This window comes from Marmota flaviventris, chromosome 2 (assembly GCF_047511675.1).
Source record: "Marmota flaviventris isolate mMarFla1 chromosome 2, mMarFla1.hap1, whole genome shotgun sequence".
NCBI lineage: Eukaryota > Metazoa > Chordata > Mammalia > Rodentia > Sciuridae > Marmota > Marmota flaviventris.
The window spans coordinates 177,944,854-177,961,326 of record NC_092499.1 but is presented as its reverse complement, the minus strand read 5'-3'; the positions used below and the strand labels follow the sequence as shown (position 1 = coordinate 177,961,326).

At 48.2% G+C, this 16,473-nt stretch overlaps 1 protein-coding gene across 4 annotated transcripts in view; it reads left to right on the top strand.

Moving 5' to 3' along the window:
• Bcl2l1 (BCL2 like 1) overlaps window positions 1–3,780 on the top strand; it is a 52,493-nt gene extending 48,713 nt beyond the window's left edge. For all 4 annotated transcript variants that reach the window (XM_027945348.3, XM_027945351.3, XM_027945347.3 and 1 more), the window contains exon 3: window positions 2,124–3,780. In XM_027945348.3, the coding sequence (XP_027801149.1) occupies window positions 2,124–2,261 (138 nt within the window). In that variant the 3' untranslated portion in view covers window positions 2,262–3,780. The remainder of the gene's footprint in view (window positions 1–2,123) is intronic.
• The last annotated feature ends 12,693 nt before the right edge of the window (window positions 3,781–16,473 follow it).

Here is a 16,473-nt window from a genome sequence, read left to right as displayed (position 1 = left end):
TACTCCTCTTGTGACTGTGAGCTCAGTGGGTTTGTGTGCATCAGCACCCCGCAGACACATGAGGACACCTCGTGCCCTGGAATGGCAAGAACTCTGACCCCAGTCGGCCAGGCGAGAGGAAGTTTTCAGCTCACCGTAATGTTATGGGCCTACCATCGTTCATGTGTCATTGACCAAAACGTCACTATGCAGCGCATGATCTTTATCGAGCCCCAGCTCTGTGCCAGACACTGTTCTGAGCACTGGATGTACAGGAACAAGACAGGATGTCTGCCCTCATCAGGACACATCTAGTAGAGACAGGCTAGTATAGGAGTGCTCGCCCTGCTTGTACAAGTAATAGAACTTTTCTCACTCCTAAAAAAAAGATCCAGTACTGAGATGGGTTGCCACAGAACAAAGTCTGCCGACTGGCTATGAGACTTGCTGAGGGAAAAAATAAAGCAAGGTTGAGAGTAGGCAGAGAGAGATGGAGTGGATGCTGTTTAGACAAGGTGGCCAGGAGAATCGGCAGAGGGGCCAGTGTGCCTGGGGTTAAAAGGGACAGGGCATAGAGGACAGAGGGCTCGCTAGGCCTTGCCAGCTGGGGTAAGCAGTGAGGACTTTATTCTAGGTGTGAAGAAGCCTTGGACGTGGCAATCTCTGAGGGACCAAGTGGAGTGGTCAGGTGGAGGAGCCTTGCCCACCTGCTTGCTTCCCCAGGGTCCTCTTGTCCACCTGGCTCAACTCATGGGCACTGCTGCCCCCCTAAGGGAATAATAAATGTTGAGGGTTCTTGCAGCCAGATCTGCAGCTCAGTGTGTGTGGCACTCTGCTAGGTACCAGGGATACAAAAATAAGTGGCACTGCTTTGAAAGTGCAGGGGAAAGCTGCTGGGGGTGGGCCTGGGGTAAGCACCAGTGTGCTGTGACCTGATGTGTGTTCTTAGCAACATGAGTGGGGACTGGAGCCAGTCAGTGCCTTGATCCCTGTGGCACTGAAATGAGAATGTCCCCTCTACCCTACAGAGAACATGGATGGAGGGGGTCATCAGTGGGGCAGATAGGTACCCCCGGCAGCACACTGATGGGTGGGTCCTGAGGCTAACTGGAGATGGCAGGCCCTGTGTGAGGGAGCAGCCGCTTGGCCAGCTGGGACTGGATGATGCTGTGGTGCCGGGGGAGAGCATGGTAGAGGCTAAGCAGGCCTCTGGAGCCAGCTAGTGGTCCATTCATTCCATAGCACACACTGACCACTTGGTCCTGGGGCTGGATACAGGTTTAGGTTCTAGTTCCACTGCTTGCTGACCAAGCTTGGTGACCCAAGCAGGGCTGCCATGATCTGGCCCTTTGGCCCTGAGAACCCCAGCTTCCTGAGCTGTGCAGGGAGATCGGCACTGAAGGCCGTGGGAAAGGTGAAAAGCTGAGCTGGCCTGAAGCTCACTCTCGGAAGAAGCCCGGCAGGCCCTGCTCCCTGTGCTGGGTCATTACCCACAGCCCCCTCCTCCTGTCCTGTGCTTCCCAGGACTGAACTTCAAGGCAGAGGGCTATTGCTCACCTCCCTCTGGGCTCAGAATGACAACCCTAGGTGGGACGGTACGGGTCTCAGAGACCACATAAGGAAGCCTCCCTGCTAGCCCTGGTCTTTCCATCCTCCAACCTGCCCTGCCAGAGGCTCCCTCTAGAAGGAGAAGGGGCCTCTGGTGTGGCAGAGGAAGGGCAAGGCACAGCCCCACTCAGATTCGACCCAAGCTCCTCTGTGGCTTCCAGGCTGCATCACCTGGCTCTTTTGGCCGCGGGCGGGGAGGGGGTGCTGGCGACTGAACCAGAGATGCTCTACCCTGTGCCACATCCCCAACCCCTTTTTAACTTTTTTATTTTGAGGCAGGGTCTTGCTAAGTTGCTTAGGGCCTCAGCCTCCCATGTTGCTGGGGTCCTAGTTCTTTCTCTCCCTACCTGTGTCAGCAATAACCTGGGTTCACCATGCCCACCTGGGGGTCCGGGCAGCCCTTAACTAGCCCACAGCGGGCCCTGATGCTGCCATTTTCAAATCACAGGTACCATTGCATACAGATGGCACCTTCTCCCACCCAGCCACGTTAGGTCTGAGGATTTAAATGGTGCTTTCACTTCTCTTTCCTGCAGGACACTTTTGTGGAACTCTACGGGAATAACGCGGCAGCAGAGAGCCGGAAGGGCCAGGAGCGCTTCAACCGTTGGTTCCTGACGGGCATGACTGTGGCCGGCGTGGTTCTGCTGGGCTCGCTTTTCAGTCGGAAATGACCAGACACTGACCACCCACTCACCCTCCCTCCCACCCCACCCCACTCCACTCCACTCCACCCCACCCCACCCCACCCCACTGCGTCCCTCCGTCCAGCCACTATTGCCACCAGGAGAACCACTACATGCAGCCCATGCCCACCATCCATCCCTGGGTTGGGCCTAGACCTGGTCCTCTGCAGTTAGTTTTCTAGAATCTACCACGCTTCTGTGAGAGCCACTTTCCCCCATACCTCAGTTCTCTTGGCCTCAAAATCCACAAAATTTCCCTAAAATCTGTCCCATGAAGGCTGTCAGGGGGTGGGGGTGGCTGGGGGCAGGAGGGCCCTACCTAATTGGTAGAACCTTGCTACCCTTAGCCTCGGAGACTGCTTTCCTCTCGTAAGGAGCTAGAAAGTTTTTTGAACCTCTTCCCCAGAAAGAGACTAGATTGCCTTTGTTTTGATGTTTGTGGCCTCAGAGTTGATCATTTCCCACCCCCCTCTGGACCTGGGCCCCTATTCCTTCCATCTCTACCCCCAAGAGCCATTTAGAGGCCACTTTTGACTAATTAGCAATTCAGGTTGCTTGGGATAAAGAAGCTGATCAGGACTTCCTCCCACCTCTGGCCTGGCCCCAGTCCCCTCCTGGTCTGAATGTTCTCCAGAGGCCTCTGCTAGAGGCTAGTCTCACCTAGGAGGGAGGGGGCTCCAGCTGCAGGAAGTACCCCATGCTAAAGCTGGGTGGCCCTTGCGGTTTAGCACCACCCTAGTCCCCTCCCTGTCTCCCATGACTATGACTGAGGGACCAACTGGGCCCAAGACAGGTGCCCCAGAGCTGTTCATGGCCTCAGCTGCCCCACTTCCTGCGAGATCAGCCTGTGGCATCTTTGCCTTGGGCTGCTGCCTATCGGGTCTGGGGTTCAGGGACCTCAGCCCAGAGGTAAAGGGGAGCTATAGGGAGCAGCTGTAGGAGCCCTGGGGTCTTCCCTACCTCGGGCAGGAAGGAGAGCCTGGTGCACGGGCCAGGGGGCGGGGCATGACTGGAGGGGCCTGTCCTGCCTGGCCAGGCAGATATCTGCCCCACTCTGTCCAGCCTGGGCAGCAGGGCTGCCAAGGTCCAAGTGGCCTGGCCAGGAGCCTCTCAGGCCTCCCTCTCTCTCCTCTGTTCCACCCTTGGCCTGTTTCATCCCTGGGGGTCCCAGCACAGCACTGGCCACCCCGGGCTCTCTGCTGTACATATTCCAGACTAGTTTTTATTCCTTGTGAAGATGATATACTATTTTTGTTAAGCGTGTCTGTATTTATGTGTGAGGAGCTGCTGGCTTGCTGTGCGTGTGCACGTGGAGAGCTGGTGCCCGGAGATTGGCAGCCTGATGCTCCCTCCCCTGCCCTGGTCCAGGGAAGCTGTCCTAGGGGTCTTGGCTCCTGAGGGGCACCTGTCCCCCCTCCCACCCCCACTTGTTCCAGCTCTTTGAAATAGTTTGTGTGAAGGTGAAAGTGCAGTTCAGTAATAAACTGTGTTGACTCAGTGAACCAAAGGCTTGCGTGTGCTTGGGATGGGGAGGGAAGGAGCTACTGGGCAGGCAGAGGCTGTAGGAGAGCCAGTTACTGGTCCTGGCTGCTCTGCCCTCAGAGAGAGAGAGATCCCTTCCTCCCTCTGGGCCTGAATCGCTTCACCTGTACATTATAGTGTTTTTACTGAGCACCTACTATGTGCCGGGCACTGTGAACAGGACAGACATAGCCCCTGCCCTCAGGAGCTGACATTGTAGTGGGAGAAACATCAAATAGCCACTCAGCAAGTGAGAACTGAGCATTGATCTGATGCTCCCTCCCCTCCCCTGGCACAGTCCTAGGTACTGGGGATCCTTGCCTTTTTTAAAAGTGCCGATTCTAGTGGGAGAGAGACCCACATATCAGCACTGTTCTGGTTTCTGTAGAGCAGTGGGTGGTCATGAGGAAGCCATTGCATTCTCCTGGCATGAAGGACTTGGGGAAGGATGGAAGAAGCAGTCAGTCTTGAGGTAATTTTTTTTTTTTTTTTTTTTGGTACCAGGGATTGAACTCAGGGGCACTTGTCCACTGAGCCCCATACCCAGCCCTATTTTGTATTTAGAGACAGGGTCTCACTGAGTTGCTTAGTGCCTTGCTGTTGCTGAAGCTGGCTTTGAACTCTGATCCTCCTGCCTCAGCCTCCCCAGCCGCTGGGATTACAGGCAAGTGCCACCACACCCGGCTCCCACCCCTTTTTAATTTTTATTTTGAAACAGGGTCTTGCTTAGTTGCTTAGGGCCTTGCTAATTTGCTGAGGCTAGCCTTAAACTTGTGATCCTCTTGCCTCAGCCTCCCAAGCCACTGGGATTACAGGTGTGTGCCACCACACCTGGTTTGAGGTAACATTTTAACATTTTTAAGGTAGATTCTCAGGATTTCTCTGGGAGGCAGAAAACAGGGCGGGCTCCCTGGAGGAAGTGATATGAGAGCAAGGACCTAAAGTAAGTAACAGAAGGGGGACGCAGGAGAGTCGGTCCTGGCCAAGCAGCAGCAGATGTGCAGGATGCGCAGGGCCTTCTGCCCCGAGAGGCATGAGGTCCGGGACTGAACTTGGCCCTGAGGGCAGTGCCAGCTGAGAAGGGTGGTCAGAAGAGGTAAGAGACCTGTGCCCTGCTGCTCCCAAGGGTCCCCCTGGCTGCTGTGTGGAGAACGTCCTGGAGGGGAGCAGAGTGGAAACCCTGGTTTGGTTGAAGCTTCCGTTCTGAGAGTGGCAAGATGTGTCCCAGGTCACCGTGCTTAGTCTTGTGTGGCTGGACAAGTCCCCTAACCTCTTCATGCCCCAGTTTCTCCTCTACAAAATGGGTGTGCATCCCTCAGGATTGCTTTCAGGATGGACTGAGATGACCCGGCGGGGTGGGGTCGGGATGATCCTGCCACGGGGCAGGCGGGCCCTCCAGGAGGAGGAAGGAGGTCCTGCGCTCCAAGGCCCATGTGGCTGCGGCCCAAGGTCCCGAGGCTCTGGGAATGGTCAGGGAGTCCAGTTCCAGGGAGTGACCTGCCTCCCGCCGCCGCCTCGCCCTCTTTCAGGAGCGGGCCCGACTGCCCCCTGGTGGCCACGGGATGCTACCCTAAGCCACCCGCAGCCCAAGCCGCTGAGTGCCCATCTCGGGCCGCCTGCTTTTCCCAGTGTCCTCCAGAGTCCTCCTGCTCCTCAAAGGACAGATTCAGAGCTTGCCTCAGCTTTCCTAAGGCTCAGAGTCGCCATTCTTGATTCAAGGCTAAAGCCTCCAGCCTCCCACCAGCCTCTCCCCTCATGAGGTGTTCCCGGATCCTACCCCTACGCTGTCACTCAGCGTCTCTCCCCAGATTTTCCATATGCTTCCAGAAACGTCTTTTCACCTACAGGGAAATACACACATCCCATTATATTTTTATCCCTCCCTTCCTTTTTAAATAAATGGTAACATTAGACACACTTTGCCTTGCTAGTCCTGGCACGTCATGTCTTGTAGAAGTGTCTGTTTTCATACATAATTCTCATCAGGCAGCCCCAACAATTATCAGCTCGTAACAACTTCATTCTTTTTTCCAGTTGTATAAGTATTCCACAAAAATTTTTAGCCAGATCTCTCAGTGATTCCCAGCCATGTATATGCCATCACACGTGAAAAAATGTTGGAATTGCACACTGAGGGAAAGTTGGAAGGGATGTGGGCTGTACATGTGGTGAGTCTTGGGAAAAAATTCATTCCATTTTTGTATATTACATATTTATGATGAAAGAAGTGAAATGACACATTTCATAAGAAAGATATGAAATATTAATTTTATTAAAACATCCAGATAACATATTTCTAAAATTGTTTCTTAAGAAACTTGATTTGAGGCTGGGGTTGTGGCTCAGTGGTAGAGTGCTTGCCTCACATGTATGAGGCACTGGGTTCAATCCTCAGCACCACATAAAAATAAGTAAATAAAAGTATTGTGTCCATCTACAACTAAGAAAATATTTAAAAAGAAAGAAAGAAACTTGATTTTGAGCTAGGTATGGTAGCAGACTACTGGGATAGCTGGCTGTCCTGGACAAGTGACTCTTGGTACCTGAGTTTATCTATCTCTGTAATCCCAGCAACTCCAAAGGCTGAGGCAGGGGGATCTCAAGTTCAAAGCCAGCCTCAGCAAAAGTGAGGTGCTAAGCAACTCCGTGAGACTCTGTCTCCAAAGAAAATATAAAATAGGGATGGGATGTGACTCAGTGGGTGAGTGAGAAAAAGAAAGAAAGAAACTAACTTGATTCTGAGTTGGGCACAGTGGTACACACCTGTAATCCCAACTCCCAGCTACACAAGAGGTCAAGGCAGAAGGATTCCAAGTTCAAGGTCAAACTGGGGAATTTAGGAAGATCCTGTCTCAAAAATAATATTAAAAGGGCTGGGGGTGTAGCTCAGTGGTAGAGCACCCCTGGGTTTAATCCCCAGTACAAAAAGGAAGGAAGGAGGATAAAGGCAGATGACATGTCAGATACTTAGGGGACAGCTTCAAAGTCCTATGTCAGGGTCTTTTCTGTTTTTTTCTCTTTTCTGTCCTCCCTCCCTCCCTTCCTTCCTTCAATGCGGGGGGGGGGGGGGGGGGGGGATCTAACCCTAACCCTTGTGCAGGCTAGTCAGTGCTCTCACCACTGCACCACACCCCTAGTCCTGCTTGTGCAATTTTGTAAAAAACAAGCTGTAAAAACCCATTTGAGCCCATGTGGTGGTGCACACCTGCAATTCCAGTGGCTCAGGAGGCTGAGGCAGGAGGATGGCAAGTTCAAAGCCAGCCTCAGCAACTTATCGAGGCCCTGTCTCAAAATAGAACATAATAAAGGGCTGGGGATGTAGCTCGGTGGTTACATGCCCCTGAGTTCAGTCCCTGGTACCAAAAACAATCAAAAGAACCCATTTGATCATGATCAGTTTATATTATGATCAAATTCATCTTACAATGTCCAACTCTCCATTTTTCTATCTCTACCTGTCATAGTCTTTGTTATAGGCAAAAATAACAAGAACTTTTTTAAATTTCTTTTTTAAGAGAGAATTTTAATATTTATTTTTTAGTTTTCGGCGGACACAGCATCTTTGTTTGTATGTGGTGCTGAGGATTGAACCTGGGCCGCACGCATGCCAGGCGAGCGCGCTACCGCTTGAGCCACACCCCCAGCCCTAAATAACAAGAACTTTTATTAATATATAGAAAATAGTAGAAATAAACATATATGACCTATATAAATTTATGTCGTGATTTTAATAAATATTCATGCACAAATGTTGGAATTCTGGGCATATGGAATATTTATTCCCTTCTAAATTATTTAAGCCATCTTATTTCAGTAGGTTCACACATGAATAATTAGCTGGAATAATTTCATTATAAAGGGTTTTGTGAATTCATAAGGAATATAAATAGGTATATTACAAAGTTTTAACAAGACAATCTTAAAATTTGAAGAAGGCAGGCTGGGCTGTAGCTCAGTGCTAGAACATGTGCCAAGCATTATCTAGACCCTGGGTTCAATGCACAGCACTAGAAAAAATTAAAATTAAAAATTAAATTAAAATAAACAGATGGGCACAGTGGTGCACACCTGTAATCCCAGTGTTTGAGAGGCTGAGGCAGGAAGATTGCAAGTTCCAAGCCAGCCTCAGTAACTTAGTAAGGCCCTAAGCAACTCAGCAAGACCTTGTCTCAAAATAAAATACAAAAAGGACTGGGAATATTGCTCAGTGGTTAGCACCCCAGGGTTCAACCCCTGGTACCAAATAAATAAATAAATTGAATAATTCATTCTTAAATCACTAAGGTACCAAGAATATGGACAAGAAGTAGTTCTAGAGCCAGGTAGGGTGGTTCACACCTGTAATCCCAGCCGCTCAGGAGGCTAAGGCAGAAGGATCTCAAGTTCAAGGCCGGCCAGCCTCAGAATTTAGCAAGAACCTGTATCGAAATAAAAAATAAAAGGAGTTTTAGCAGAAGAGCTACAATCCCTAGTTACACACACACACACACACACACACACACCCCTGTGGTTCTGGAGCCAGGCATGGTGGTGCTTGCCTATAATCCCAACTACTTGGGAGACTGAGGCAGGAGGATCACAAGTCCAAGACCAGACTCAGAGACTTAACCAGACCCTAACTCAGAATAAAATTACAAGGGCAAAGGATGTACCTTGGTGGTACAGCACTTGCCTACCTTATTCAAGATCTTGGACTCAATCCCCAGCACTGCAATAATAATAAAATTATAATAAAGATAAAACCTTGTGTGCTGGGGTCATGGCTCAGCGGTAGAGCGCTCGCCTCGCATGTGTGAGACCCTGGGTTCAACCCCCAGCACCACATAAAAATAAATAAGTGAAATAAAGGTAATGGGTCCAACTACAACTAAAAAATAAATATTCAAAAAAAAAAAGATAAAATCTTAAATTGCAAGCCATTTATGTGGTGAAGCATCCCTCGGCTGCTATTGGCTGTCCCTTACCTGGGCTAGGAGCCAAGCTCCCTGGGCTCCTGGAAAGCAAACAGTGGAGGGTAGGTGGCCACCATATGGCCACGCTCCACAGTTAACTGCTGCTCCAGAAGGGAGGACCCGGTTTGGCCATCCTCTGCTTATCCCTGTCCAGCAGCGGGGTCCAGAGGCAGGAAGGCCAGGTGGTGTTTAGAAGCTGGATTCTGAGAGCAGACTGTTGGGATAGCTGGCTGTCCTGGACAAGTGACTCTTGGTACCTGAGTTTCTTTACCCCAAACTGGGGGTGGTAATCATCCTATCTCAGGGGGTGACTGTGCAGATTCAATGCTTCTGTCGCACAGTACTTACCAAGGGCTCTGGCGCTGTGAGCGCTCCATCAATTGTGTCAGGCCGAGCTGTCAAACCACCGCCAAGCTCTCATGGCTCCATATGGAGCCTCCCAACACACAGCCTCCAGTCAGATTCAGGTGGGAGTGGTGAGAGGTGAGGCAGGAAGGACAGGAAGCCGGGTGCTATGCGGAGAATGTTGAAGGACCCCCAAAGGCTCTGTGTTCAATGTGTGGTCCCCAGGATAGAGCTGTTGGGGGTGTGGGCTTTAGGTGGGGCCTGGTGGTAGGTCCTGGGTCTTGGAAGTGTGCCCTGAAGGGGACTATAGGATCCCAGTCTTCCTCCTCCCTTTTTGCTCCTTCTTTTTTCCTGGTGGATGGGGTGAGTGGTGTTTGTTCTGCAGCCCTGGGGATTGGACCAAGGATGCTCTACCCCCGAGCTACATCCCCAGCCCTTTTAAATTTTTTTTTTAATTTTATTTTGGGACAGTCTCTCTAAATTGCCCAGGCTGGTCTTGAATGTGCAATCCTCCTGCCTCAGTCTCCAGAGTAGCAGGGATTATAGGCACTCGCCAAACCACCAGGGTTGGCAGATGTTTTATAAAATAACTGAACTCTTTGAAAAGTATCAAGGTCATGGGAGAAAGAGACTGAAGAATGGTCAGATCAAATGAGGCTAAAGAGGCATGATGATTTAACACCATGTGGGATCCTGGATTAGATTATAAATAATGTGAACAGCAAAATGACTTGTGGAGGAAAACAGAAGAAATCTAATAACTTCCCTTCTTTTTTTAAAATATTTATTTTTAGTTGTACCTTTATTTATTTTTATGTGGTGCTGAGGATTGAACTCAGGGCCCTGCACGTGCTAGGCGAACGCTCTACTGCTGAGCCACAACCCCAGACCATAACCTCCTTTCTTCAGTTAATAGTCAATAGTAATGTGCCAAGGTTGATGTCTTACTTTTTTTTTTTTTTTCCATACCAAGGATTGAACCCAAAGACACTGAACCACTGAGCCACATCACTAGTCCTTGTTTTTCCTTTTTTTTTTTTTTTTTTTTTTTTTTTGAGACAGGGTCTCCTTTAGTTGCTTAGGGTCTCCATAAATTGCTGAGGCTGGCCTTGAACTTTCCATCCTCCTGACTCAGCCTCCTGAGTGTCTGGGATCACAGGTTTGAGACACCACACACAACACAGTGAGTGGTTTTGTTCCACCACAAATTCCTGCCATGTTGTGCTGGATGGACACAGGCCCAGAGCAATGGAGCCAATCAGTCATGGACTGGAACCTCTAAAACTGTGAGCCAAAATAAACTTTTTATCTTTATAGAATAATTATCTCAGATATGTCATCGTAGTGATGGAAAACTGACAAACACACAACACAGGGTGTGACAATGAGTAAGTTACCATTTCAATCCAGGGGATCCTTGGATCACCCCAAGGATTCTTCAAAAGAACTGTGGGACTCCCCTATAATCCCAGCAGCTCAGGAGGCTGAGGCAGGAGGGTCACCAATTCAAAGCCAGCCTCAGCAACTTAGCCAGGCCCTGAGCAATTTAGTGACAACTTGTCTCTAAATGAAATATAAAAATGTCTGGGGACGTGGCTCAGTGGTTAAGTGCCCCTGGGTTCAATCCCTGGTACCAAAAAAAAAAAAGAAAGAAAGAGAGCTGGGGTTGTGGCTCAGTGGTAGAGCGCTCACCTGGCATGCATGAGGCACTGGGTTCAATCCTCAGCACCACACAAATATAAAATAAAGATATGTGTCCACCTAAAACTAAAATATAAATATTTTTTAAGAAAGAAAGAACTGCAGGATGCTCCTCAGAATTATATACCAAGGGACACTAACAAGAGCACCAAGGCAATCAACCCCCTCGCTCCGTCCCCTGTTGGCCCAGGGATGCCAACTTCTCCTTGGCATATGGCACATCCTGTGGAGGAAAGTGTAACCCTGCAGTCAGACACGGGCACCTGCGCCCTTGGATAGAATGGTTCACCAAGTCTGCACATGACCTCTGAGGGTGTGCCAAGGGCACATGGCTGGGCCACCAACACAGCTGCCACAACGTGCGACAACTTGGTGGCACACCAGCTGGGACACACTGCTGGAGGGAGGAGCAGCTAGCAGTCCCCAGTTTTGCTTCTTTCTCTGAACTGTGCTGCAGCAGACAAGCCCGTGCATCCATCCTGCGGACACCTGCTGGCGCAGCCACAGGATGGGTCCCCAGGAGTACAACTGCTAAGCCAAAAGGGATCTGCATTTGTCATTTTGATGGATCCAGTCAAATCTGGCTCTGGCGTCCTGTGAAAGTGCCCGTCTCCTGCATTCCTGCCAGCCTCTGTGTTAAACACTCCTTGATCTTTGTCAATCTGGTAGATCAAAAAAAAACAAAAACAGTCCTGGGACTTTAAAATTTCATGTTTAAAATTCTAATTGAGGCTGACATCTTCTCACGTGGTTGAGAGCCCTCTGCACTCCTAATAAGTTAATGAATCTGCACAGTGACCGGTGAAAGCTGCTAATGGTACACAAAGAACACCAGGCACCTCGTGCCTTCTGAAAAAAGAACACAGCACACCCAGGCATGGCCAGGCTGACAATTAAAAATGAGCTGGATGCAGTGGCGCACGCTTGGAATCCCCCAGCAACTTGGGAAGCTGAAGTAGCAGGATCTTAAGTCTGAGGCCAGCCTCAGCTACTTAGTGAGACCCTGTCTCTAAATCAAAAATACAAAGGGCTGGTGAGGATGCAGCTCAGAGGTGGAACAGTCCTGGGTTCAATCCCTAGTACCGAAAAAGAAAGAAAAGTAAAGAAGCCATGGTGTCGGGCACCCTGGCGCATGCCTGTCATCCCAGAGGCTTGGGAGGCTGAGGCAGGAGGATCACAAGTTCAAGGCCAACCTGGGCAATTCAGGGAGATCCTGTCTCAAAAAGTAAATAAATGCTGAGAATGTCTGTCAATGGTAGAGTGGCCCTGAATTCAATCCCAGTACTGGAAAAACAAGAATAGAAAATACAGCCTGGAGATGTGGCTCAGTGGTGAGCACTTGCCTAGTATGTGTGACATCATGGGTTCCACCCCATCACTAAAAAAAAAAACAAAAAAGGTATTCTTGAGTAATCAAGGGGAATTCAAGATATTATCACATTATCAGATGAAGGCATACTAAGAGATCTGTCTTCAAAAAACCCATTCTCTATTCTTTCTTTCTGTATATTTGAAATTTTCCATAACAAGTTTTTGTTTTGTTTTTCTCTAATTTCCCTGGTTATGACCTTTGCTCACACTTCTCTCTCTCTCTCTCTCTCTCTCTCTCTCTCTCTCTCTCTCTCTGCTGGGGATTTAACCCAGAGCCCTGCATGCTAGGTAAGCACCCTACCATTGAGGTACACCCCACTGCCCCAAAGCTATTTTTCTATTCCAATCCAATGCTTCCAAGTAAACATCACTATGAAGATCAGATTCTTCTTCTTTTTTTTTTTTTTAAAGAGAGAGGAGAGAGAGAGAGAGAGAGAATTTTTAATATTTTTTTTTTTTTTAGTTTTCGGCGGACACAACATCTTTGTTTGTATGTGGTGCTGAGGATTGAACCGGGCTGCATGCATGCCAGGCGAGCACGCTACCACTTGAGCCACATCCCCAGTCCCCAGATTCTTGTTTCATTCTTTTTTTTCCTAAATATTTTTTAATTTATTCATTTATTTTTAATCATTTTTTAATAAATGACAGCAGAATGCATTACAATTCATATTACACATATAGAGCACAATTTTTCATATCTCTGGTTGTATATAAAGTAGGTTGACACCAATTCGTGTCTTCATACATGTACTTTGCATAATGATGTCCATCACATTCCACCATCATTGCTAACCCCCTGCCACCCCTCTGCCCTATCTAGAATTCCTCTATTCCTCCCATGCTCCCCCTCCCTACCCCACTATGACTCAGACTCCTTATATCAGAGAAAACATTCGGCATTTGTTTTTCTGGGATTGGCTAACTTCACTTAGCATTATCTTCTCCAGCTCCATCCATTTACCTGCAAATGCCATGATTTTATTCTCTTTTATTGCTCCTTCATTCATTTTGAGTTTGTATCTGCGTTCACTAGTTTTGTGTCATTGTGTGTGGTGTTTTGTGTCCATTATTTCCAACGGGTCCGATTTCTTCAGGTCAAATATGCTTATTTAAATGTCAAGATTTTGAATTTTAGTCAATAACCAATTTAATATGGTCAATTTTCATTCCTGTTAACTTGATTTGATGTTTCAATCTATTTATCTTTTGGAACTGGAGATTAAACCCAGGGGAGTGAAAGTGCAGATCTATAATCCCAGCAATTTAGGAGGCTGAGTCAGGAGGATGGCAAGTTCAAAACCAGCCTGGGCAATTTAAAGAATAAAAGAAAAGAAAAAAATAAAAAGAGCTGGGGACGCAGCTCAATTGTAGAGTGCTTTCTTTTCTTTTTGGTGCTGGGAATTGAACCTAGGGCCTTGTACATACAAGGCAGGCACTCTACGACCTGAGCTACATCTCCAGCCAATTATAGGGTGCTTTCTTAGTCTATGTAGGACCCTGGGTTTAGTCCCGAGCACAATAAAAAAAAATGATAATCAGTTTTATTTATTTATTTACTTATTTATTTATCTTTATGTGGTGCTGAGGATCGAACCCAGCGCTTCCGACATGCTAGGCAAGCACTCTATTACTGAGCCACAACCCCAGCCCATAATTATCTTTTAAAAACCCTGTCAACTCGATATTATGTTGACTCTCTCTGCACATCTGTGATAGGCTTTATTATTTGCTTGTATCTGGCTGCTTTCCTCACGCTTGTCATGAATCCTCCACAGGGAAGCTATTTCTCTGCCCGTTAATATTGGGCTTGAGGGCTGGGGATGTGGCTCAAGCGGTAGCGCGCTCGCCTGGCATGCGTGTGGCCCAGGTTCGATCCTCAGCACCACATACAAACAAAGATGTTGTGTCCGCCGAAAACTAAAAAATAAATATTAAAGTTCTCTCTCAAAAAAAAAAAAAAAAAATTGGGCTTGACCTTGAGCGACAGACCATATTGTCTAAAGATGACCATTCACAAGCATCTCAAGTCTTGTGATCCTGATGTCCTTATACTAAGCAGTGGGATCCATGTCCTCTTCCCCTTGAACCTGGGTGGACCTCTGGGGCTCAGGGAAGTCATGCTATGTGTCTTCTGAAGTTAGAATATAAAAAGGCAATGTCTCTCCTCCTGGCTTTCTTTGGACACTTGCTCTTGGAACCCAACCACCACCATGCTTTGAGGGAGCCCAAAGTAGCCCCTACAGAGAGACCACTGGATGCCACACGAGGTATTCCTACTGAACTCACTTCCAGCTGAGGTCCCCGATGTCAGCCTGCGTCAACCACCCAATGTGTAAGTGAAACACCCCCCAGACAGTTCTGGCACGGCCTTTGAGTGTTTCCAGATGAAGCCCCACTTAGCAGACCTAAGTGGTCTCCACCGTACCCCATCAGAACTCCTGACCCACAGAATCTCTGAGCAGAACAAAACGGTTGTTTCGTGCTCTTCCGTGTGTTCTGGGGTGGTCTGTAACGCAGCCACCCTCACTAGAGTGCTGTGGTTGGTGGATTTACTGCTACTTCTCTGTGTGCTAGTCTAAGCCTGGACATGAAGAGGGTCCCCACTCGTCCCTCTGCCTCCTCAAAGTCTTCTGCCATGAGAAGAACATGCCCTAGGTGCCCGCTGGTCCCACACCATGGAGACACAGGGAAAAAGCCTGAAGCCAACTACAGGCTGAATCATGTCCCGTCAAATTCCTACATTGGAATTCTAACCTCCAGGACCTGGGAATGTGACTGTTTTGGGGGAATAGAGCCTTTGAAGAGGTGAGTAAATTCCATTGAGGCCATTGAGGAAGTCCCTGATCCAATCTTTAGTACTGAAAAAAAAAAGTAGTATGAAGGTACTAAGATGAAAGAATGTGAACTGGCTGGGGATGTGGCTCAAGTGGTAGCGCGCTCACCTGGCATGCGTGCAGCCCAGGTTCGATCCTCAGCACCACATACAAACAAAGATGTTGTGTCCTCCGAAAACTTTTAAAAAATAAATAAATATTTAAAATTTTTTAAAAAAGAATGTGAACTAACCTTCAAAGAAGAGTAGATATGATCAGGGGAGGGAGAAGGGAAGTGAAAGGGAAGGTATGGGAATGAGATTGATCAAGTTGTTTTGTGCATGTACAAATATGGTACAATGAATCCATTGTGTATAATTATAATGCACCAATTTAAAGAGTAGATATAAAATACCATTATGCAGAAGCAAGACCTACATAGAAAACACTTAGGGGCTGGAGTGTAGCTCAGTGGTAGAGCACTCGCCAGGCATGCACGGGCGCAGTCCCTAGTTATGCAAAAGAACTTGAAACAAAACACCCAGGTTGGAACACATTTCTGAATATTTCTGTAGCTTCTGCCTCATTACCTTCTGACTCTCATGTCCACCCAACAGGCTGGGAGAGCTGGCAGGAAGGTCCCCTACTGCTCTCTTCTCTGTGTCCCTGCCATCTCTCCACTCAAGGCAGATAGAGCCTGGGGCCAAGAAAGCTGCTTTCTCAGATAAATTAAATTAATGTTCAAGGTTTCCCATACTTTTTTCCCAATGTCCTCCAGATCCATCTTCCTGTCCTTTCTCTGCTTTCCTCCGAACTCATCTCTTTGGCAGAGGCACCAAACCTCCAGGACCTGGATGGTCTCTTGCTCCCCACCTTCCCTGGTTCATCTCTTCCTTTTCCTCTTGGTGTGACAGCTCCACGGACTCCCTTTATTTCTTATGCCATGATCCTCACTACCACAGGGTCTTTGCATATGATTTTTCTCTCCACCTGGAATGCTGTCTCCTACCCCTCACCCAGTTTACATCCAAGCTCTTTTTTTTTAATACCAGGGACTGAACCCAGGGATGCTGAACTACTGAGCCACATCCCCAGCCCTTTTTTATTTTTTATATTTAGACAGGATGTCATTAAATTACTTAGGACCTCACTAATTTTCTGAGGCTGGCCTGGAACTTATGATCCTCTTGCCTCAGCGTCCCAAGTTGCTGGGATTACAGGGGTGCACCACTGCCCGTGGCTCATCTTTCACATTTCAGGAAAGAGGACACTTCCTCCACACCCCGTCCGTTCCTCAATTGGTTAGTCCAAGTACCATGAACCTCCACTTAGCACACAGTTGTGCTACAATTTATTAAAGCCACCCTCTGGTTGATGTCTCTTTTCCCATTTCAGACTTTCATATTCACAAGGACTGGAAGTCATGAGACTGGACTGAGGTCTCCTTCACTCCATCCCCAGATCCTGGGACACAGTGGGTACATAATCATCAAT